The sequence below is a fragment of the Rana temporaria genome, chromosome 11 (assembly GCF_905171775.1).
Source record: "Rana temporaria chromosome 11, aRanTem1.1, whole genome shotgun sequence".
Taxonomy (NCBI): domain Eukaryota; kingdom Metazoa; phylum Chordata; class Amphibia; order Anura; family Ranidae; genus Rana; species Rana temporaria.
The window spans coordinates 18,743,710-18,768,481 of record NC_053499.1 but is presented as its reverse complement, the minus strand read 5'-3'; the positions used below and the strand labels follow the sequence as shown (position 1 = coordinate 18,768,481).

The following is a 24,772-nucleotide window of genomic DNA, read 5'->3' as shown; positions in this document are numbered from 1 at the left end:
GACGTCCTAGCGACGTCATTTAGCGCAATGCACGGCGGGAAATTTAGGGACGGCGCATGCGCAGTTCATTCGGCGCGGGGACGCGCTTCATTTAAATGAAACACGCCCCCCTAATCGCCGATTTGAATTCCGCCGCCAGAGATAGACTACGCCGCCGAAACTTACGGCGCGAAATCTTTAAGGATTCAAAGATAACACAAGTAAGTTACCGCGCCGTCTGATACGCTGCGCCGGGGCAGATCTTTGTGGATCTGCCCTATAGTATTTACAGGACCCACTAATCTAGAAGGTTGGTTGCAATTCATAGTATGCATGGTTAGTCCTCGTCGAGTAGCCACAACAGGGACATATTTTGAGGATTTCTCATTGGGAACAACAGGCCTGCTAGAAGGAATGAACTCATACGTGTAAGATAAGAGAGAATCTGCTGTATCTGAATTCACCTGTAGTGTACACAATGCCTAGTGTGATGTGTACTCAGGTGCAGAATAATACATAATACATGATCGTGCCACCTTGTGCTTGTTGAGTCAAGACTGGCACCATGCAATATCTCTGTCATTCTGTTTAACCTCTTCCTAGAGTGTGTAATATAATAGATAGCAGGGAACCCTAATCATAATAGATAGAGCAGTTACTGTAAATGCTTAGTGTATACTGATATTGTTGTAGTGGGAAGGATTGGGGACTAAACAGAAGAAGTACTGATTCACTAAAACTGGAAACATTTAGAACAGAATTGATGTTGCCAAGATAACCAATTGGGTTTCCTTTTATTTTATGGGGAAAAAAACAATTTAAACAATAATTTTTTTTTGGTCACAGTGGGCAACAAGACTGTATTGTACTTATTTTCTTTTTACATTTTTTTTAAAAATCAACATCATTTTGGGAATTAGGGATAAGCACAAAAATAAATATTCTGCTGCTTAGGTAAAAAAAAAAAAAAACATTTTTTTTTGTGGGTTTACATTTTTTTTTCTTAATTTAGCGTGTTTTTGTATTTGTGTACCGCAGATTGAATTTTTTTTTTCACTTGTCTCAGTGTCCTGTTTTTTGATTATGGAAAAAAATGTGAAATGATAAAGTAGTTTTTTTAGATAGATAATATACAGTATATCAATTCACATACTTGTTCTATGTTCTGAAATAAACTTTCAGTCGATGGTTATTACTCGCTGGGTTACTGAGACAAAGAATTGGCAGGGGAACAAATGTTGTGGTTAACCAGAGTCAAGTTAGGGCTTTTCCGCACTCTGTAGCTACTTGTTACTTTAATAATTTAATGTCATATTATTTGAACAGGGAATAATGCTATCAAATTCGTTTTTTTTTTTTTTTTTAGCCACATAGAATACAATTAAGTACATTGGGCCAGATTCACAGAAGAAATACGCCGGAGTATCTACTGATACTCCGGCGTATTTTCAAATTTGCCGCGTCGTATCTTAATTTGTGATTCACAAACAAGATACGACGGCATTTGGCTAAGATCCGTCAGGCTTACGGCTTCGTACGCCTTTGGATCTTAGGATGCAATACTTCGGCCGCCGCTGGGTGGAGTTTGCGTCGTTTTCCAGCGTCGGGTATGCAAATTAGCTTTTACGGCGATCCACGAAGGTACGCGCGTTCGTTACGTCGTCGCTTGTCGTTTTTTCCCGTCGCAAAGTTAAGCCTGCTTTTTCATTGCTTAACTTTAGACGAACCATGTTAAAGTATGGCTGTCGTTCCCGCGTCAAATTTAAATGTATTTATTTTTTGCGTAAGTATGTTACGCACGTCGCCATTCACAAACACATCGGGGTGCCGTAATTTCGCGAAAAGCACGGCGGGAAATTTCCAAACGGAGCATGCGCAGAACGTTCGGCGCGGGAACGCGCCTAATTTAAATGGTACACGCCCCATTTGAATTAGGCGGGCTTGCGCCGGACGGCTTTACGCTACGCCGCCAAAAGTTTACACGCAAGTGCTTGGTGAATCAGGCACTTGCGCTGAAAACTTGCGGCGGTGTAACGTAAAGACGATACGTTACGCCGCCGCAGATCTGTGTGAATCTGGCCCATTATTACTCATAAGGGAAAGGTTATAGACTTATGTTTAAAAAAAATAAAAATAAAATTGACAGGGTTTCATGGCCCAACTTCTCTGCCATTCCTTGGGTATGGGTTACCCATGGTAGTACAAGGAAATAAAAAGGTTTGTGCACAACTCCTAAGCATATATAGGGGTGAAAGCGCTCATTTGGCATGACGTGATAAAGCACCGATAATTTATTAACCCTCTGCACACTATGCACAAATGGGCAGGATTGCCAAATAAAGTAGGGGAACATGTGGGCACTATCCAGAGGCGGCTCTAGGCTTTCTGAGGCCTTAAGCAAAACTTAGACATGGGGGCCCCATCATGGGTAAAAAAATCCAAACAAATAAAAATGGTTGCAGAAAGTTGCACGGATCTAGCACGCAGTGATTGAGCAGAGTTCGAGACCTTAGGCGACCGCCTAATTTGCCTAATTAATCTAAAAACATTAGTAATTAGTTAGGAAATCTAACCCATCTAATCACTTTTGTCTCCTGAAAATGCTTGGCTAGGGGAGGTCTCTCAGGCTTGGTGTACTGACATGAGATTGTTTTCCATCTCCACCATATTTGTCTGGATTGGATGAATATTCACTTATTACGTTTAATAAATGTTTTTTAGAAAATCGGCACAATGCTAATTACATTTAATGCAACGTTTCCCTTGTGCTGGTGTGGTGCTGGCTGTTCTGGTTAAATCTGAAGTCTTCTGCCCCCCGGGGCCGGATTCCAGACAAGGCCAACAAGGCCAGGCCTCTGGGCGGCAGTGGGTGCAGGGGCGGCACTGCAGCTAAGAGGAGAGGACACTTTAATTTCCAGAGTCCACCCCGTCATGTCACGGATGGTGAGAGGAGAGAAAACAGAGGGAAGAGCAGGCCATCTCAGTGTAATTTTCGGCAGCAACATCCCCCCCGGTTCTCAATGTCATATTCGGCAGCAGCACCCCACCTGCTTCCCAGTGTCCTGCCGAAAAAGTCCCCCGGCGAATAATATCCCCCCTGTACTGCGCAGGCGGGGGCGGCATTGAAGGACCCGGCCTTGGGGCAGCAAAGGGAGTAAATCTGGGCCTGTCTGCCCCACCCTCAGATGATCCCACAGTGGTGCTGTGTGGGTTTTATTCAAGCATCGGACCTGTCATGAGCACACATCAAGAGTGCCAGCTATGCCTGCCCTTTTCGCCCCTCATCCATTCATAGAAGCTGTACTATACCTTTCATTCATCCATCTGTCCTTCATTCAAAGAGTGCTTTTCATTGATGGAAGCTATAGTACAGCTTCTTTGAATGGAGGAGGGGGCAGAAAGGGCGGGCATAGTTGGCATTCTTGGCAAAGGGGAATAGGGGAAGAGAAAGCCTTTAAGTTTTAGGTAAGGAACGATCTCAAAGGATTTGCACATATACAAGGTCGTTGGACTTTAAGACAGAGCCACTATTTATGGAAAAGTGTACTCAGGGGCGGACTGACCATTTGGGCATACCTTTTTTTTAAATGTTTTTTTTTAAATGACTTAAAGTGATTTGGTTGCTCTGGCCAACAGAGCTCTTATTTCAGATCCATTATTTAATGAGGTCCGGAGTGTTTTGTGTACTGACCCATTCTATCTTCTTCCTAACCAGGAGCCTTCGGGTATTTTGAAGTCACTGATGACATTACGAAATACACCAAGGCCAAGATGTTTGACCGCATCGGAAAGAAAACGGATATGGCTGTGAGATTCTCCACCGTAGGTGAGTGGCCGAAAATGAAAACCTACTGATACCGGTCTTGTGCATTTAACTCAGCAGTGACGGGTCCTTCGACAAATGTTGCAGCATCCATTGTTATAAAAGCACTAAGGGGCTTCCTAGGCGACCAACTTGCTCATTCATATGCATGTCTGCACATCGGAACCTCTGTTCAAGTAACTTACACTAGAAGGCCATTCTATGGTTTTGTCCATAGAGTTATCTCTTGTTCAGTTTTCTTATACTGTTATTTCTTGCTAAAATCGGCACAAGACAACTAACGTATTTATCGGCGTATACCGCGCACTTTTTTGCCCTGAAAATGAGGGCAAAATCGTGGGTGCGCGATATACGCCGATACCCACTTTCCCGCGCCGAGTTTGAATACTGCGCCGGCATATACCGAGCGCAGTACACTCGTGTATAGTCGGGCAGTCTCGGCTCCTCCCGCGCTCACGTCCTGGACGTACAGGACCTGAGCACGACAGTAGCCGAGCCTGCCCAAGTGTACTGCGCTCGGTATATGCCGGCGCAGTATTCAAACTCGGCGCGGAAAACGAGCGAGGAGGACGCCGCAGAAGGACGCCGGACCCGACGAAGAGGACACCCGAAGCCGCAGACAGACGCCGGACCCGACGAGGCCGCCGATGGACGCCGCGCAAGACACCAAAACTGTAAGTACAAAATCCTTTTTTCCACAGGAATTTCTGGCCAACTTTAGGGGTGCACGCTATACGCGGGAGTGCGCTATACCCCAATAAATACGGTACATATTCCAACTGTTTAATTTCACATTGCCTTTCAATGCCTTTCACTCATTGGGGATGATTTACTAAAGGGAAATGGGCTGTTTCCTTTGCAAGGAAGTTGCAGGAAATTTGCTTCAGAATTTAGCCCAGGTTCACACTGGGTGCGATTTCATTCGATTTGAGATGCGATTTCACATGTGAAATCGCATCTCAAATGCCTCCAATTGTCGGCAATGGCGCCGTCCTAATCGGTGCGACGCCGCATTTGCGGCGCTGCACCGATTTCAAAAAGTAGTTCTTGTACTACCGCTCACAGGGCTTCCATCTTCACCTGTTCTTCTTTGCCCATAGGCAACGCTTTAATTTTTTTTACTGGCAAGGCCTCATTCACACGGATGGACCGTTTAGGTTCGCCTGTCAGTTTTGACAGCGGACCTGAACGGCTGCTCCATGCATCCCTATGGAGCGTCGGATGTCAGCGGAGACATGTCCGCTGACATCCGACCCTGACACCTAAAAACAGACGTATGGGGACACGTCCCCAACCGTCCATGGCGGATCGGATCGGGTAAGATCTGATGAAAACGGACATGATGTCCGTATTCCTCAGATCCCTCCATAGGAGACAGCGGCGCCCGACAAACCCCTCCCCGCTCAGTGAGCAGAGACGAGCTTGTCATCCGTCGGCTCAGAGGAGATCTGCAAACAGATCTCCCGCTGAGCTGGCGGGGGCAGGCGGACTCCGTAGCGACGGAGTCCGCCTGTGTGAATGAGGCCTTACATGTTTTGAGTTACAGGAGGAGGTTCAGGGCTAAAATTATTGCTCTTGCTCTAATGTTCGCAGGGACACTTCACATGTGTGGGTTGAACACCGTTTTCCTATGTGGGCGGGACTTACGTATGCGTTCGCTTCTGCGTGCGAGCACACGGGGAAAGGGGCACTTTAAAAAAAAATATATATTATTTTGATCACTTTTATTCCTATTACAAGGAATGTAAACATCTCTTGTAATAGGAATATGGCACGATCGGACCTCTTTACAGTGAGATATGGGGTCAATAAGATCCCACATCTCACAACTAGGCTGGGATGACTGAAAAAAATAAAAAAAAAGGTCTCGGCTTCCCAGCCGTGGCGGCGCCATTTGTTTGAATGCAGAGGCTAGCGTGACGTCATAACATCGCGCCGAGCCTCCGACGATCATAGAGACTCTGGTGGAAATCTCTATGGTGAACATCTGGGGCCGGCGAATCCGTTCGGTGAGTCAGTAGAGGCACCAATGGTCGGCGGGGGCCGTCCCCTCTCGCTGCCCATAAGAACGATCAAGCGACAGAGCAGCCGCTATGATCATTATTATGGTGTGAATCGCCTGCTGAAAACTACAATATCTGAATGATGCCTGTAGCTGCACCCATCATTCAGATATACCACCACAAAGCCCAGGACGTCATATGACCGCCAGCCGTTGACAAGTGGTTAAACGATGCAGCTTTAGGAGATATTTACTGTACCGATAGGTAAGCCTTATTACAGTATAGGCTTTCCTATAGGTAAAAATCATCAATGGGAGTTTACTCACTAATGAAGCTCTGCTGACTTCCTTCTACCAATCATATGCAAGAAAAAATGCTGTTTTTTATTCATTTGTTGTTGTCCTTGTGCGTGATTGGGCGTTCTTTGCAAAGTGAAACTTCACCACATTCGCTAAGCTCAGAGGCAAATTCACTTGCAAATTGAACAGCCGCTTTGCCTTTAGTAAATCAACCCCAATGTGCAGATTTGTATAATCAACCTTTTTTCAATGCTTGAGATGGATTGTTTACCATGGGACGTATAAATGTGAATTGGATATGATCTTGCCTGGATAAACAAAGTCATGTTCCCATCAATTGCCGCTACTGTGCCCCATCAGATGCTGCCAGTGTGCCCATCAATTGCCGCTACTGTGCCCCATCAGATGCTGCCCGGCACTTACCTGTCTTGCAGCGGGTCAACGGCGGTCTTCTGCACGTCCTCCATGTCTTCTTCCGTCCTCTCTCAGGCGTCCAATCACAGCGCCTGATGTTTCAGCCAATCAGGAGACAGGTAACATACCCGGTACCTGATTGTCTGAGAGGCTGTTCAGTGCTAGCAAATCGAGATCCTTTGCTTTGCTAACACACAGCTGAGTGAACAGTGAACACCCAGCATGGCGCCCGCTGTTCACATTTTTGGGCGCCTATGGCTCTAATCAGGTGCTTCCAAAAAACACCCCCCCCCGCCAATGTAATTCAGGTGCCCTGCGCCCAAAAAGGGTCCGGACATCTGAATAGGGGGTGTCAGCGGCGACCATAGGTAGATTCATGAAATGCATGAATCTACCTATGGTGAAAGAACGGTGCAGGAGAGAGGGGGCGGCGCCCATGTGCCCCTTATGGGCACACCGCCACTGGTTCCTAAGGAAATAGACTGTGCACTCAGCAAGTGCAGTTGCTCCCAAGATTAGTAAATTAGGTAAACTTTAATTTTACAAAGAATACCCAATCACATGCAAGAAAAACAAAAACAAACAGCATTTTTGCTTGCACATGATTGGATGATGGAGGTCAGCTAGGCCCCTCCTCATTTACTAAGCTCTGGGGCAACTGCGCTTGCAGTTGCACAGTCTATTTGCCTTTAGTAAATCAATTCCAATGAGTGCGGAGAACAGACAGCAATAAAAACATCTTCTATCCAAATAAAATACAACTTGTACTGCTGCGCCTTTACGTAGTTCCTGATTAGTTACTATGAACTAAAGCACTTTGCTTCTTCTACTATGGTTAGCTTTACAGCACTGAGGTCCCTGGTTCAAATCCTGGTCATGAAACTATCTGCATGGAGTTTGCATGTTCTCCTTGTGCTTGTGTGATTTTCCTCTGGGTATTCCAGTTTCTTCTCACTCTCTAAACACATGCTGATAGGTTAATTGGCTCCTTTCTAAAATGGTCCTGGTATGTATATGTACAGTATGGCCCGGATTCACAAAGCACTTACGCCGACGTAAGTGCAAATGTGCGCCGTCGTATCTGTGCGCCAGACCCACAAACCGATATGCGCCTAAAACCAGACTACACCCCGCCGACGTAGCTTGCTTACACCGGCGTAGGGTGGGCGCACATTTAGGCTGGGTGCATAGTTTCGCTCCCATTGATTAGTCATTCAAACATGCAAATGAGGGAAATACGGCGATTCACGAACCTGCGTGCGCCCGACGCAGGCTACGCGAGGTGCGCGTAAGTTGTACGCCAACGTAAAGTTATTCCCTATAAAGGAGGTGCAACCCAGCAGCAGACATGCAAAGGTCTGCACCATGGAACACAAGCCAGCGTATTTTACGTTGGACGTGTGTCTGGCTGGGCGTAGGTTATGTTCACGCTGTACGCAGTGATCCGGCATAGTTTAGGCAGTTGTTCCGACATGGTTGTGAGCATGCGCAGGGGAATGCGTTCACGTCACGGCGCATGCACAGTTCATGATACGTATCTGTCTGGCGCTCAGACCATCATTTGCATGGGGTCACACCTCATTAGCATGGGTCACGCCCACTTCCACCTACGCCGGCTTACGCCTTTGAATCCCACGCCACGCTGGTACAGCGTTGGGAGCACTGGCTTGCGGAATTCATTGCTCGCCTCTCTGCGCTGCGTTGGCGTAGCGTACATTGGTTACTCAACGGCGGCGTAATGTGCGCCCACTCTCTGTGAATCTGGGCCTATGTATATAAACTAGAGACTTTAGAGTGTAAGCTTCTTGGGGACAGCGACTGATGTGAATATACAATATGTAAAGCGTTGTGTATGTTACCAGCCTGTAGTAATAATCATGATAGTCATTCAATAAGGCCAATTAAGGTAGCCAATTAAAGGTTTTCCAGTGGTTAGTGATCACTTGATGGGACTGGATGGTAATCTGTTATAGGGTGATAGCTCATAGTCTCCTCTTTCCACAGCTGGAGAGTCGGGCTCCGCTGACACCGTCCGCGACCCGCGAGGCTTTGCATTGAAGTTCTACACAGAGGAGGGTAACTGGGACCTGGTTGGCAACAATACCCCAATTTTTTTTATCAGGGATCCCATTCTGGTAAGTGAACCCTGGACAATCATCATATTTATTATGCACAAAGTATAATATAACATAAGAATAGATGTATGCTCAAATGTTTACATGGCTTCTAAGATGGTCATAGTAAGAGTAATGGAAGGGTTAAGGCCCCATGTACACTGCTGCTGTTAAACGGACGCTTAGGCCTCGTACACACGGCCGAGGAACTCGACGTGCCAAACACATCGAGTTCCTCGGCCAGTTCAGCTCTGAAGCCGCCGAGGAGCTCGGCGGGACGAGAGCTCCCATAGAACAACGAGGAAATAGAGAACATGTTCTCTATTTCCTCGCCGAGCTCCTCGTCGGCTTCCTCGGCCGAAAGTGTACACACGACCAGTTTCCTCGGCAGAATTCAGCCAGAAACTCGGTCGGAAGCTGAATTCTGCCGAGGAAACTGGTCGTGTGTACGGGGCCTCAGAAGCAGTTGGATGCTTTTTTGAACACATTCAATGTTCTCTTATGTCACCATGTACACAGTCTCGTTTACAGTCGTTTTTAGGAAGTTGCTTTAAACAGCGTTGCTTTGAAAGCAAAAAAATTAGTTCAGACGCCAGAGATTTCCACGTTTGCGTTTATAGCCGTTTTTCGTTTTTGGCCTTTAAAAAAAAAAAAAAGATATCCAATCACACGCAAAAAAAACAAAAAACAGCATTTTTGCTTGCACATGGTTGGATGATGGAATTCAGCTAGGCCCCTCCTCATTTACTAAGCTCTGGGGCAACTGCGCTTGCAGTTGTGGTCTTGGGTTTAATTATCCTTGGGTTGTAAAGGTACAATTGTTTTCTCCTAAATAGCTTCCTTTACCTTAGTGCAGTCCTCCTTCACTTACCTCATCCTTCCATTTTGTTTTTAAATGTCCTTATTTCTTCTAAAAAATCCTCACTTCCTGTTCTTCTGTCTGTAACTCCACACAGTAATGTGAGGCTTTCTCCCTGGTGTGGAGTGTCGTGCTCGCCTCCTCCCTTGGACTACAGGAGAGTCAGGACGCTCTCTACATTGCAGATAGAGAAAAGAATCTGTGTGTTAGTGGGTGTCCTGACTCTCCTGTATTACAGGGGAGGGGGCGAGCACAACACTCCACACCAGGGAGAAAGCCTCGCATTACTGTGTGGAGTTACAGACAGAAGAACAGGAAGTGAGGATTTCTCAGAAGAAATAAGGACATTTAAAAGCAAAATGGAAGGATGAGGTAAGTGAAGGAGGACTGCACTAAGTTAACCCCCTTGGCGGTATTCCCGAGTCTGGCTCGGGGTAAGGTTTCAATGCCAAAAGCGGTAACCCCGAGTCAGACTCGGGATCGCTTCGCAGCATCCACAGGCACAAGTTACTTACCTTGTCCCTGGATCCTGCGATGCCTCCCCGCTGTGTGAGCGAGCGGCGTCCTCGCTTGATTCACACAGTACCTGTGTGCCGCCGATCTCCGTTCCCTGCGACGTTACGACGCACGGGGGCGGAGAAGGGCGCCAAATTCAAAAAAGTAAATAAACACATTACATACAGTATAATGTAATCTTATAGATTACAGTACTGTATGTAAAAAATACACACCCCCTTGTCCCTAGTGGTCTGCCCAGTGTCCTACATGCACTTTTATATACCGTATTTATCGGCGTATACAGCGACAATTTTGCAACTGAGAAAATGTCAGTGTTTTTGATTTGATTACATTATTGAATAATTTTTATTATAATTACATTATTATTTTTTATAATTATTTATAGTTATTTATTACATTAAAATTTATGATTTTGTGTTTCAAACTTTATCATACCCGGGATGTCTACTAGACTCTTGTTTGGACAGATTTAAGTGAGTTATTCCTAAGAATTACAGGCCTACAGTATAAAACGCCAAATTTCCATGCAAAATAATTGTACCGCTTTTGGTACAAAATTCCAGACAGAATCATACCGCCAGGGAGGTTAAAGGAAGCTATTTAGGAAAGAAAAAATTGTACCTTTACAACCCCTTTAAGTGACATTCCGCCGTCCCTGGACTGGAGGGTTGTAGAGTCAAACGGCTGCCCTGTATATCAAATGGACTTCTGTCTTCATTATAAAAGACTAGTTTTATTTTTTGTGATAATGACCATGTGATATAGATGGTTGCCAAAGCGGTGTACTAAGCATGTACAAAAGGTCATCATCATTCTCACGCCTAGAGAAGTATCATTTCTAAATACAGCCCTGCCCTGCCTAATAGTGATAAAGGCTCTATAGAAGAAAACTCCCGCTTTGTTAATCATTGATACAGCGAATATAATTGCTGTACAAAAACGAATTCACAGAAAGCAATATAAAACCCCACAGTTGTATAGACCCATCGCCACTTTTCTAAAATGTATTGTAATAATCTTTGGGGAAATTTTCCATCACTACTAGTTCAGGACTTTTCCAGCCTCTGACTTGAAAAAAAGCTTCTGTACACATACTGGGGTAGATTCAGATAGATCAGCGGATAGATCTATCTGATTTACGATCCGCCGGCGCAAGTTTTAGAGGCTAGTGCTGTATTCAGAAAGCACTTACCTCAAAACTTGCGGCGGCGTATCGTAAATCCCCCGGCGGAATTCAAATTCCGCGGCTAGGGGGAGTGTACTATTTAAATCAGGCGCGTCCCCGCGCCGATTTAACTGCGCATGCGCCGCCAGCTAAATTTCCCAACGTGCATTGCTCCAAATGACGCCGCTAGGACGTCATTGGTTTTGGCGTGAGCGTAACTTGCGTCCGGCCGTATTCTGAATCGACTTACGCAAACGACGTAAAAATTCAAAACTCGGGAACGACGGCCATACTTAACATAGGATACGCCGCATATAGTAGGGGGTAACTATCCGCCGGAAAAAGCCGAATGCAAACGACGTAAAAAAAAAAAGCGACGGGCGGGCGTTCGTTTCTGAATCGGCGGAAATCCTCATTTGCATATTCGTCGCGTGTAAAAAACGAAACGCCACCTAGCGGCCAGCGGGAGAATGCAGCCTAAGATCCGACGGTGTAAGTCACTTACACCTGTCGGATCTTAGGGAGATCTATTGGGAACCTGGTTCTATGAATCAGCCGCATAGATCCGACCGTCGGATCTCAGAGATACGACGGCGTATCAGGAGATACGCCGGCGTATCAGGAGATACGCCGTCGTATCTCTATCTGAATCTGCCCCACTGTCATTGAGTGACTCAGTTTGATGGCCAGAAAGCTAGCATTTTCTAAAGGAAATGTCAGCAATGGTATGCCCCCATTTTTCACTGAGTACATGTAAGTTTTCTTTGAGAAAAAACACTGGTATTGTGCATGAAACACTCTTATACATGAGAAAGAAATCCCACATAGATGGCAATTATGATAACGTGGAGTGGAGCTCCACACTGAGCAGCGGTGGGAAGGATGACCCCATTCTCTGTTCAATCCTCTTGTGGCTGGTGGTGGAGAGCCAGATGGGAAGCCGACTGTAAATTAGATGCTGAGATGTAGCAATTTGTAAATGGTGGGGGGTGATTCTGTTTAAGTGTTGAAAATGTTTTGGTGGAATAATGGATCCTCTTCTTTGCAGTTTCCGTCCTTCATTCACAGTCAGAAGAGGAACCCACAGACCAATCTGAAAGACCCCGACATGGCCTGGGACTTCTGGAGCCTTCGTCCTGAGTCTCTGCACCAGGTGAGTGGAGCTCAGGGGTGGACTGACAACTCATGGGGCCCCCCGGGCAATAGAAGATCATGGGGCCCCCGGGCTTACAGGTGGCCACCATGCCAGGAGGCAGTGCAGAGGCAAGGCAGCTAAAATCTTAGGATTTTCACATCAAAAGCATGTCGGTTTCGGACATCAGGGACAGATGTAAAAAAAAACACATATTTTTACATACATCCCTGGTTTTATTGAGCCTGGCAACCCTGATGGGGCCCCCTAGTGGCATGGGGCCCTCAGGCAGTGCCCGAGAGTCCCAATGGTCAGTCCGCTCCTGGTGGAGCTTTGTAAACTCTGTCCATTGCACAAGCCAAAGGAATATCTTTACTTTTATTATAGTGTAATAGAGGCTTATAGGCAATCTAATTATTACAAGAGCATTGCTTGTAATCCTTGGGCTATCTAGGGGGGGGGGGGGGATTATAATAGGCATCCTTTGAATTTTAGAGGCGCTGGCTATCTCTCATCATGGCTGCATGTGAACAAGGTGCAGCGTGGTGTAGCAATCGGTAAACACACAGGCCCGGATTCACAGAGACGTACGCCGACGTATCAGTAGATACGCCGTCGTAAGTCCGAATGTATCTATGCGCTCATTCTTAAAATGAGATATGCCAGAATTTTGCCAAGATACGACCGACGTAAGTCTCCTACGCCGTCGTATCTTAGGGTGCATATTTACTCTGGCCGCAAGGGGCGCTTCCGTTGATTTACGCGTCGAATATGCAAATAAGCTAGATACGCCGATTCACGAACGTACGTACGCCCGTCGCAGTAAGCTACGCCGTTTACGTAAGGCGTTTTTCCGGCGTAAAGATAAACCACCAAAAAGATGGCGCAGCCCATGCAAGGTATGGACGTCAGAAGTGCCATCGGATTTTACGTTGTTTACGTAAGTCGTATGTGAATGGGGCTGGGCGTAAGTTAGGTTCACGTCATACGCATTGAGCCGTCGTATCGTAGGGAGTATTTGCGACGTGATTCTGAGCATGCGTGCGCATGCGCCGTACGAACGGCCCTTCATTTACATGGGGTCACGGTTAATTTAAATGGAGCACGCCCACTACCTGCCTACTTTGAATTAGGCGGGGTTAGGCCGGCCCATTTTCGCTACGCCAACGTAACTTACGGAGCATGTGCTTTGTGAATACTGGCCTTTCTTGCACATCAAATGCAGCCTCAGCAGAGACCATTAATGCAGCCTCACAAGCGCCCATCAATGCAGCCTCACAAGCGCCCATCACTGCAGCCTACCAGCGGCTAATAAATGCAGCCTACCAGTGCCCATCAATGCAGCCTACTAGCGCCCATGCCTATGACCCTATGGCTTAGGATAAAGCTAAATTGTAATGTGCCCACCAACCGCCTTTATGTGCTCAGCAATGGACTCATTGTTAATTGTTGGTCATTTGAAGGGCAATCAACAGGGCTCTGAACTGCCTGCCAATGGCCCCATTTCAATGGCAGTGTGACCGTAGCCTGAGATAAATAGATACACCAACCGTATCACCATTGTACCAATGAGTCAGCACTTTAGCAGGTGGCAAGGAACCAAAATGCACACCCTGCCCATAAGATATCATTTACTTTGATATCTGTTCACATGCATTAAGCTGTAGTCGTATCTGGTTCATAATGATATTTGTTTTTAATATTAAGATGGCCATAAGATTTTAATGGCAAGTAGTAAATAACAGGACTCGCATGGGTGACCTATAAAAAGGGCAGACTTCTATCGGCTGTGTAGAAAGTCTCCTATAAAAGGGTAAAATGTTATTCTGTGACACTGTGAAGGACTTTTATGCAATTGCCTATATGCTTCAGTTTAATTCTCTCCCTGCTATTTTAATGTCTGTGTGTTATGTGTAGAAGGTGATTTCATGGGGACCCGAATGACTCATTCCTCTGCATAACAGACTGTTGAAATGTTAATGTCCCATCCCCAGCCAGCTCTCTATTCTAAAGGGTAATTGATCTATTGTGTGTGTAAAGAAGACCTGTGTTTACCCTTAAAGCGGTGGTTCACCCTCCTTAACATCATTCTAGCATTACATTCGGCATCGTAGTGCGAGCTACAGTATGCCGGTCTTACATTTTTTACCCCCGTACTCACTGTGCTATTGCACATTGAAGATTCCGACTCCCGCGGGGAATGGGCGTGCCTATGGAGAGGGAGGATGATTGACGGCCGGCTCTGGCACGTCACGCTCCCCGAAGACAGCCGGAGTAGGTCTCGGCTCTTCACGGTGCCTGCGCACAGGCTATGCGCAGGCGCCGTGAAGAGCCAAGCCTATTTCGGCTATTTCCGGAGAAGCGTGACGTGCCAGGGCCGGCCGTCAATCACCTTCTCTCACCATAGGAACGCCCATTCCCCGGAATCTTCAATGTACAATAGCACAGTGAGTACGGGGATAAAAAATGTAAGACCGGCATACTGTAGCTCGCGCTACGATGCCGAATGTAATGCTAGAATAAAATTTTTTTTTTTTTTTTAATAGGGTGAACCCCCGCTTTAAGAGATGTGTATTGTATCGTCAGGCTAAATGATTCGATAATTGGCTCATGTTAATTATTCTGATTGCTTCGTTGTAGTAATTAACTTCACTGATGTCATCATCTAAAGAAATGTGCCTTGTCAGGGTCGGCTCCAAAGTGTCTAACTATAATCTGTATGGGAGCCCAGTGTGTGGAAAGGGGGTGGAGATTTCATTGTTCTTTGATTGATGATTAGCTTGTAAACTGTATATAACTAGCAGCATGGTACCATTAAAGGGTGTCTTGTTCCAGCATTAAGCTTTGGCTCATGTATGGTCTTTTATGGGAAGAAGGGAATGCTTGACGGGGATATTCTCTACTACCGTCACAGACACGTAGAAACATTTTAAGGATGATCAGTGAAAACAGGATGCACCTAAGCTCAATTTTGAGCGTGATGGCAAAGTCTGTGAATACTTGTGTACATGTGATTTTTTTTTTTTTTTTTTTTTTTTAATAAATTTGCAAATATTTCAAACAAACTTCTTTCATGCTGTCATTATGGAGTATTGTTTTTTTGTTCAGCCAGCAGGCTGAACAAAAACAAAAGAACAGATTCCCCCATCCTCTACTGTTAGAATACACTGATCAGTGCTACAGCTGATTGGCTGCAGCGACTGATTAAGGCTCTATGCACATTAGCATTTTTTTAAGCTTATTAGCATTTGTTTTTCTGCTCCTAGATGTGTCCTTGCACACTACTTTAGGCTATTTCTAGCAGAAACACTCCTAAACGCTGCAAAATGTAATAAGTGTCATTGTTGTTGCCAGGTGTCCTTCCTGTTCAGTGACCGTGGTATTCCAGATGGATTTAGGTTCATGAATGGATATGGATCTCACACCTTCAAGCTCGTGAATGCACAAGGGAAGGCTGTGTACTGCAAGTTCCACTACAAGGTGAGGGTGACTTTATGGAAATGTATAGTGGCCCATGGTATTGTGTGTGCTTTGGTTATCACCAGCATCCCACATCTGTTTCATCCACAGCTAATGCTTAGAGGGTGCCCTGTGTTTAGGACTCTGTAGTAATCAACATAAACTTTGTAGCAGGCACTATAAGGTCCCCTGTTCCTACCTTGTCAACACTCCTCTGTCCTGAGCCTTCTACAGTTCCCAGGATAGGCTAAGCAAATACTGACTTTCTATGAGTTAGTATGTACATTGATATATCACCCTTCTAGGAATGGTGATACCCAATGGCCTCCCAGTGATGGCTACTTAATGGTCTCCCAATGATGGCTACTAAATGGCCTCCCACAGATGGATACTCAAAGGCCTCTCAATGATGGCTACCCAATGGGCTACCAATAATAGCTACTCAGTGGCCTCCCAATGATGGCTATTTAGTGGCCTCCCAGTGATGACTATCCAGTGGCCTCCCACAGATGGCTACCACAAGGCCTCCCAATGATGGCTATTCAGTGGCCTCCCAGTGATGGCTATCGAGTGGCCTCCCACAGATGGCTACCCCAAGGCCTCCCAATGATGGCTACCCAGTGGCCTCCCAATGACAGCTACTGAATGCCCTCACACAGATTGCTACCCAGTGACCTCCCAATGATGGCTAGCCAGTGACCTCCCAATGATGGCTAGCCAGTGACCTCCCAATGATAGCTAGCCAGTGACCTCCCAATGATAGCTACCAAATGGCCTCCCAATGATGGCTACCAAATGGCCTCCCAATGATGGCTTCCCAGTGTCCTCCCAATGACAGCTACTGAATGGCCTCCCACAGATGGCTACCCAATGCCCTCCCAATGATGACTAAACAGTGACCTCCCAATGGTGGCTAGCCAGTGGCCTCTCAATGATGACTACAGAGTGATGGTACTGGTCTTGATCCATGGTCTTGATTTGTGGTTAAATCTGTCGATCAGGCTGGTGACATACCTTATGTTGTCTGCTAAAGCATCTGCATTGCTCATTATTACTTTTTTAATAGTGGTGAGTTACTTTTAGCTGGCTACATCACATTCTTATTCAACAATGTCTTCTAGATAGGCCAGCTGCATGGTAATTGGATATAAATTGAATAAATTGCTTAGATAAGCCCTCTGGCTTTGTGCATATTAATAAACCCAAAGGAGATCATAAAGGAACTGTCACACCATGATACAAGGGAGAATACACATGACTTGTCTTTAGACAGTATGGCCAAGATTCACGTAGGGTGGCGTAAGTGTGGGCGGGCGTAGCGTATCGTATTTACGCTACGCCGCCGCAACTTAGAGAGGCAAGTGCTGTATTCACAAAGCACTTGTGTCCTAAGTTACGGCGGCGTAGCGTAAATGTGCCGGCGTAAGCGTGCCTAATTCAAATTGTGAAGAGGTGGGCGTGTTTTATGTAAATAAAGCATGACCCCACGTAAATGACGTTTTGAACGAACGACGTATCCACACTGCCTACGACGTGAACGTAACTTACGCACAGCCCTATTCGCGAACGACTTACGCAAATGACGTAAAAAGATATGCTTGTTCCGACGTCCATACTTTGCATTGGGCTTCGCCACCTAGAGACCTGCTTTATCTTTACGCCGGCGTATGTCTTACGTAAACGGCGTAACTAAATGCGACGGGCGCACGTACGTTCGTGAATCGGCGTATCTAGCTCATTTAAATATTCAACACGGAAATCAACGGAAGCGCCACCGAAAATATGCACCCAAGATACGACGGCGTAGGAAACTTACGCCGCTCGTATCTTGGCAGAATGAATGCGTAACTGATTCTATGAATCAGGCGCATACATACGACGTCGCTTATTCGGACTGACGAGGGCGTATCTGGAGATATGCCGTCGTAAGTCTTTGTGAATCTGGGCCTATTTGCCTATCCTGGGGTTCAACTAGCGTGCTTATTGACATTGGAGGTTGCTCAGCCATGCAAGCACTTTCCTACATGCTTTAGGCACGACTACAGACAGCCACACAAACCTGGTACCTGGGCTCAGCCAATCACCAGCGGTGTCTCAGGAGAATAGGAGTACCAGAGTTGGTTTTATCTCAGCACTGTCAACGCTACAATGGTATTTATATGGCTGCGCTGCCACTCGCTAATGTATTTAATGAGAATGTTTTGAATGGCTTTGCAGACTAACCAAGGTATCAAGAATCTGACAGTGGAAGAAGCAGACAGACTGGTGGTGAAGGACCCTGATTATGCAACCCGGGACCTCTTCCAAGCTATTGACAAGAAGAACTTCCCATCCTGGACAATGTACATCCAGGTCATGACCTTTAAGCAAGCAGAGAAATGTCCTTTCAATCCCTTTGACTTGACCAAGGTAAGTGAACCTAATTCTTTTGACCCTTACTCTAACAAAGCTTGTACCTTTTTATCCCTTTATATAGTGAGAATGTAGAATCCTGAAATCCTGACCATCAGTTGTTGGGAGGGGGGGTCATTTAAAGGATAATTGGATAGTACATATATATGGGGCCCTTTTAATCACTTGACCTCCGGAAGATTTACCCTCCTTCATGACCAGGCCATTGTAGACGTCGGCGGCGCTTCAGCCCGAGGCCGGCACCGGGGGGCGGAGTCAGCGCGGTTTTGGATCCGGGATGGTCATGGCGCGGGTTTTTTTGGCTGGGCGGTGGGGGGGGGGGGTAAGCTCACTTTTGGTTGCTGCCTGGCTTACCATTGCACATCAATTTTGAACACTAAACTCACCTACCTGACACACTGACCATTACACTGACTACCTGACATACATACACCTACCTGACATACATACACCTACCTGACCTACACTGACCTCACCTACTTACCTGACATGCATACACCTACCTGACATACATACATACACCTACCTTACATACATACACCTACCTTACCTACATACACTCACCTACCTACCTGACATACATACACCTACCTGACCTACACTGACCTCACCTACCTGACCTACATACACTCACCTACCTACCTGACATACATACACCTACCTGACTTTGCATTTTGCATTTACATTTATTTTACTGCCTGTTGGACCTAGTGGCCTTTTACCTTTCTATCACCTGATCGCTCCTCCGCTGGCCTGATCTCTCCTGATCGATGCGTGAGCCGCCCGCCCCGAGCTCTGAGTGGGGATCATCGCGGCGCCGCGGTATTGTAATTCCCGCCTTCTGGGGCTTCGGGCACTTATGATGGACGTCACACGTCCCGCGGTCCCGGCATTGGATCAGTGGGATGTCCATCATAGGCGTTGGGCTCCAGAATGCGGGACCAGCTTGCTATCGCACTCGGCAGAACTCGGCCACAATCAGCGCGGCGGCACTCGGCAGGACTCGGTCTCGGGGCGGCGGCACTCGGGATCAGAACGGTCCCGGTGCTCGCTGCTCAGGGCTAACAACGGCTAGCTAAATGCCCGGGACTCTGGGCTTTATGGGGACCCATTCGGTGCTCCAGCCCCCTAAGCCCGGGCCTAACGACGCCCCTGAATTATAGACTTGAAGTTGGATTTCCTCCAAACAACAGTAAAAAAATACACAGACAGTAAAAAGTTGACCCTTTCTCACTGTATCCAAAAAAACGAAAAAAAAAAAAAAAAAAAAAAGTTTGGCTGCAGTTGGGGGTTTTAGGCTGGATTCTCACCTAGGCATTTTTTGTTATTTTGTGCGTTTTGCAGATTTGCACTACAGTCCATTTACCATGGATTCCTATGGAACACGTTCTGTAGAGCAAATCTGCAGAATGCAAAAAACACTAAAAATGCCATTGGTGTGAATTCAGCCAAATGCCGCGTACACACCATCACTTTATCTGATGAAAAAAAACGACATTTTCTGTGAAGTAAAAAACGACGTTTTTGAAACTTCAATTTCCAAAGACGAAGTTGCCTACACACCATCGTTTTTTCACAATGTTCTAGCAAAGCGAGGTTACGTTCACCACGTTTTTCCATTGAAGCTCGCTTCATAACTAGCTTCTGGGCATGCGCGGGTGTAAAAACGTTGTTTTAAACGTTGTTTTTTGCTACACATGGTCAATTTCTGTGAAGTAAAAAACGACACATAAAATTGAAGCATGCTTCAATTTTTTTTTGTCGGTTTTCACAAGACATAAAACAACGTTTTCCCCCACACATGGTCATTTAAAGTGACGTTTTTAAAAACGTCATTTTTTTTCATCACATAAAGTGATGGTGTGTACGCGGCATAAGGCCTGATTCCCACCTGCAGGTGCATTTTGCGTTTTTCAATACATGTTTTTGATCCATTGAAGTCTATGTAACCAAAAACCAGATAAAAATCCCTGGCCCTTTCCATAAAATGCGATGTGAACGTGACCCATAGGAAACCATGGTAAATGGGCTGTAGTGTGTTTCTGCAAAACTTGAAAACGCGCAAAAAAAAAATGCATAGGTGTGAACCAGGGCTAAAGAACAGTTCAATTTCAATTTAGACCAAATATAGAGTCATTTTAATGTTGTATCTTCAGCACTATGCAAGTCAGAAGTGACATCCAGATTGACCCATTATTCTATCTCACCAGGTCTGGCCCCACTCGCAGTACCCGCTGATCCGTGTTGGAAAGTTTGTGCTGAACCGAAACCCAGAAAACTACTTTGCTGAAGTGGAGCAGATTGCCTTTGATCCAAGCAACATGCCCCCTGGCATCGAGCCGAGCCCAGATAAAATGCTGCAGGTCAGTGGAAATGTAAAATGATGGAATTGGTCATTGAGCTGAGCTATCCTGTACCAATGCTAAACTGGTACGATATATAGTTATGTCTTATCGCCATCTTGTGGCAAAATTGTGTATGACTTTTCAGGAAAGCTGCTGATGCTGGCCATACACTATACAAAAAAATCGTCCAAAATTCTGTCATTTGGCCAGTTTGTTCGTTTTTTAGCCAGTTATGGGCACAAAAAATCGCAAATAGTTGGGACGTTTTTGAGACGAAAAAAACAAGTTTGGAAATTTTCTAACGAACGATAAATTGAAAGGTTAATGTGCTTTCCGTCTGAACTGTTTGCACTAGGTATATGTAGAAAAAAACGAACAAAAAATTGATTAATTTATGTCCACTGAACAACTTATTGGTCATTAACCACTTAAGCCCCGGACCATTTTGCTGGTCAATGACCGGGCCACTTTTTGCGATTCGGCACTGCGTCGCTTTAACTGACAATTGTGCGGTCGTGCGACGTGGCTCCCAAACAAAATTGGCATCCTTTTTTCCCCACAAATAGAGCTTTCTTTTGGTGGTATTTTATCACCTCTGCGGTTTTTATTTTTTGCGCTATAAACAAAAATAGAGCTGTATGTAATGTTCTGTTATGTATTTTTTATTTTTTTTTATATATATATGTGTTGTACTGATTTGTTTTAAAATAAAAAAAAGAATTATAATCTAAAAAAAAAGAAAAAAAAAAAAAATAGAGCGACAACTTTGAAAAAAATTCAATATTTTTAACTTTTTGCTATAATAAATATCCCCAAAAATATATATAAAAAAATAGGGCTGTTACTGATCAAAATTTTTGTGTTCGATTAATCATTTTTTTTATGGATTAATCGACTAATTTCGATTAATTATAACGCACATGCAGATCCAACTTCTTTTAGCTGATCTCCTTGCAGGCCGATTCCCAGTGCAGCTACCAACCACTGGAAAAATGGATAGCAGGATACAAAAAACACACAAAGGCAGCGCTCGATGGGAATAGCATTAAAACTTTTATAGTCTTCAAGTAGGTAACCAAATAAATATTGCACTGGAGATAAAATCGATGTAGCTACATAAACTGAAAAAATGGTGCGAGTAATACCAAACGGTAACAAAATCAGTCATAAAAACATGTAGCTAAGTATGATACTGGTATAAAAATGTGTACAACGATACCACTGCTGAATCCAGATGAGGAGGGGTTAACATCAGTCCGTCGGCATGTAGATGTCCCGTGAATGGGAACTATCACAACTCTCAGTGGATGGCTGTAGAATTCCAGGTTGATAGAGGGAAGTGTAACAGCCCTTGCGTGTGGCAGATAGTAAGGTCCCGCCGGCATGCAGATATGAAGGCACAGCAAAGGAGCCCTTCAGATGGACACGGCAAGCCCCGCCGGTGTCCGTGACGTTACCGGATCTCCGACGGAACTCCCTGAAGTCCCCCCCCCCCTCCTCTTCAATGTTTGGATATGTAATTTTTTGGGGGGGAATGAGTATCTGGTTTTGACAGGTACTCGCTCTCATTTCCGCCTGAATCTCCTAAGTGATCTGAGCAGAAGTTCATCCCCCCCCACATCGGGGGGAGTTTGGGCAACACAAACAGTTCTAATTTCAGGAGATTTGGTATATGTGGCCCTTTGTCAAAGCCTAAACATTATTTTATGGTTCACAGGGCCGTCTGTTCTCTTACCCGGACACTCACAGGTACCGCTTGGGGCCAAATTATTTGCATATTCCAGTGAACAGTCCCCGGTCAGCCAATGCCTGTCACTACCAGAGGGACGGTCCGATGTGCATGTTCGCTCATCCAAGTAAGAGCACTTTATCTGTGTGCGAGTGGATCATGTGTTATTTTATTGTTATTAAAGTAAAACTAAAGGCAAACTTTTTTTGGGGATATAAATGAGCTTTGCAATGCCTGTCTGTTTTTTTTTTTTTTGTGCCATCTCTGTCTCATTAGGGAGATTTTCCTTTACTTCCTGTCCCATAACAAGGACAGGAAGTGAGAGGAAACCACTCCAAGGATACTCTGGGGTGTATTATAGTCACAGGGAGCATTGGGGGTCACAGGATGCTCTGGGGTGTATTATAGTCACAAGGAGCATTGAGGGGTCACAGGATGCTCTGGGGTGTATTATAGTCACAGGGAGCATTGGGGGTCACAGGATGCTCTGGGGTGTATTATAGTCACAAGGAGCATTGGGGGTCACAGGATGCTCTGGGGTGTATTATAGTCACAAGGAGCATTGGGGGTCACAGGATGCTCTGGGGTGTATTATAGTCACAGGGAGCATTGGGGGTCACAGGATGCTCTGGGGTGTATTATAGTCACAGGGAGCATTGGGGGTCACAGGATGCTCTGGGGTGTATTATAGTCACAGGGAGCATTGGGGGTCACAGGATGCTCTGGGGTGTAATATAGTCACAAGGAGCATTGGGGGTCACAGGATGCTCTGGGGTGTATTATAGTCACAAGGAGCATTGGGGGTCACAGGATGCTCTGGGGTGTATTATAGTCACAGGGAGCATTGGGGGTCACAGGATGCTCTGGGGTGTATTATAGTCACAAGGAGCATTGGGGATCACAGGATGCTCTGGGGTGTATTATAGTCACAGGGAGCATTGGGGGTCACAGGATGCTCTGGGGTGTATTATAGTCACAAGGAGCATTGGGGGTCACAGGATGCTCTGGGGTGTATTATAGTCACAGGGAGCATTGGGGGTCACAGGATGCTCTGGGGTGTATTATAGTCACAGGATGCTCTGGGGTGTATTATAGTCACAAGGAGCATTGGGGGTCACAAGATGCTCTGGGGTGTATTATAGTCACAGGGAGCATTGGGGGTCACAGGATGCTCTGGGGTGTATTATAGTCACAAGGAGCATTGGGGGTCACAGGATGCTCTGGGGTGTATTATAGTCACAGGGAGCATTGGGGGTCACAGGATGCTCTGGGGTGTATTATAGTCACAGGGAGCATTGGGGGTCACAGGATGCTCTGGGGTGTATTATAGTCACAGGGAGCATTGGGGGTCACAGGATGCTCTGGGGTGTATTATAGTCACAGGGAGCATTGGGGGTCACAGGATGCTCTGGGGTGTATTATAGTCACAGGGAGCATTGAGGGGTCACAGTATGCTCTGGGGTGTATTATAGTCACGGGGAGCATTGGGGGTCACAGTATGCTCTGGGGTGTATTATAGTCACAGGGAGCATTGGGGGTCACAGGATGCTCTGGGGTGTATTATAGTCACAGGGAGCATTGGGGGTCACAGGATGCTCTGGGGTGTATTATAGTCACGGGGAGCATTGGGGGTCACAGTATGCTCTGGGGTGTATTATAGTCACAGGGAGCATTGGGGGTCACAGGATGCTCTGGGGTGTATTATAGTCACAGGGAGCATTGGGGGTCACAGGATGCTTTGGGGTGTATTATAGTCACAAGGAGCATTGGGGGTCACAGGATGCTCTGGGGTGTATTATAGTCACAAGGAGCATTGGGGGTCACAGGATGCTCTGGGGTGTATTATAGTCACAGGGAGCATTGGGGGTCACAGGATGCTCTGGGGTGTATTATAGTCACAGGGAGCATTGGGGGTCACAGGATGCTCTGGGGTGTATTATAGTCACAAGGAGCATTGGGGATCACAGGATGCTCTGGGGTGTATTATAGTCACAGGGAGCATTGGGGGTCACAGGATGCTCTGGGGTGTATTATAGTCACAAGGAGCATTGGGGGTCACAGGATGCTCTGGGGTGTATTATAGTCACAGGGAGCATTGGGGGTCACAGGATGCTCTGGGGTGTATTATAGTCACAGGGAGCATTGGGGGTCACAGGATGCTCTGGGTGTATTATAGTCACAGGGAGCATTGGGGGTCACAGTATGCTCTGGGGTGTATTATAGTCACAGGGAGCATTGGGGGTCACAGGATGCTCTGGGGTGTATTATAGTCACAAGGAGCATTGGGGGTCACAGAATGCTCTGGGGTGTATTATAGTCACAGGGAGCATTGGGGGTCACAGGATGCTCTGGGGTGTATTATAGTCACAGGGAGCATTGGGGGGTCACAGGATGCTCTGGGGTGTATTATAGTCACAGGGAGCATTGGGGGTCACAGGATGCTCTGGGTGTATTATAGTCACAAGGAGCATTGGGGGTCACAGAATGCTCTGGGGTGTATTATAGTCACAAGGAGCATTG

The 24,772-nt window shown here is 46.0% G+C and overlaps 1 protein-coding gene across 2 annotated transcripts in view; it reads left to right on the top strand.

Annotated features, from left to right (window-relative positions):
* Positions 1-24,772, top strand: part of LOC120917081 (catalase-like) — a 70,080-nt gene that overhangs the window by 18,033 nt on the left and 27,275 nt on the right. For both annotated transcript variants that reach the window (XM_040328094.1, XM_040328093.1), the window contains 7 exons: positions 3,695-3,805; positions 8,523-8,653; positions 12,224-12,328; positions 15,662-15,787; positions 17,984-18,175; positions 20,389-20,541; positions 22,241-22,379. In XM_040328094.1, the coding sequence (XP_040184028.1) occupies positions 3,695-3,805; positions 8,523-8,653; positions 12,224-12,328; positions 15,662-15,787; positions 17,984-18,175; positions 20,389-20,541; positions 22,241-22,379 (957 nt within the window). The remainder of the gene's footprint in view (positions 1-3,694; positions 3,806-8,522; positions 8,654-12,223; positions 12,329-15,661; positions 15,788-17,983; positions 18,176-20,388; positions 20,542-22,240; positions 22,380-24,772) is intronic.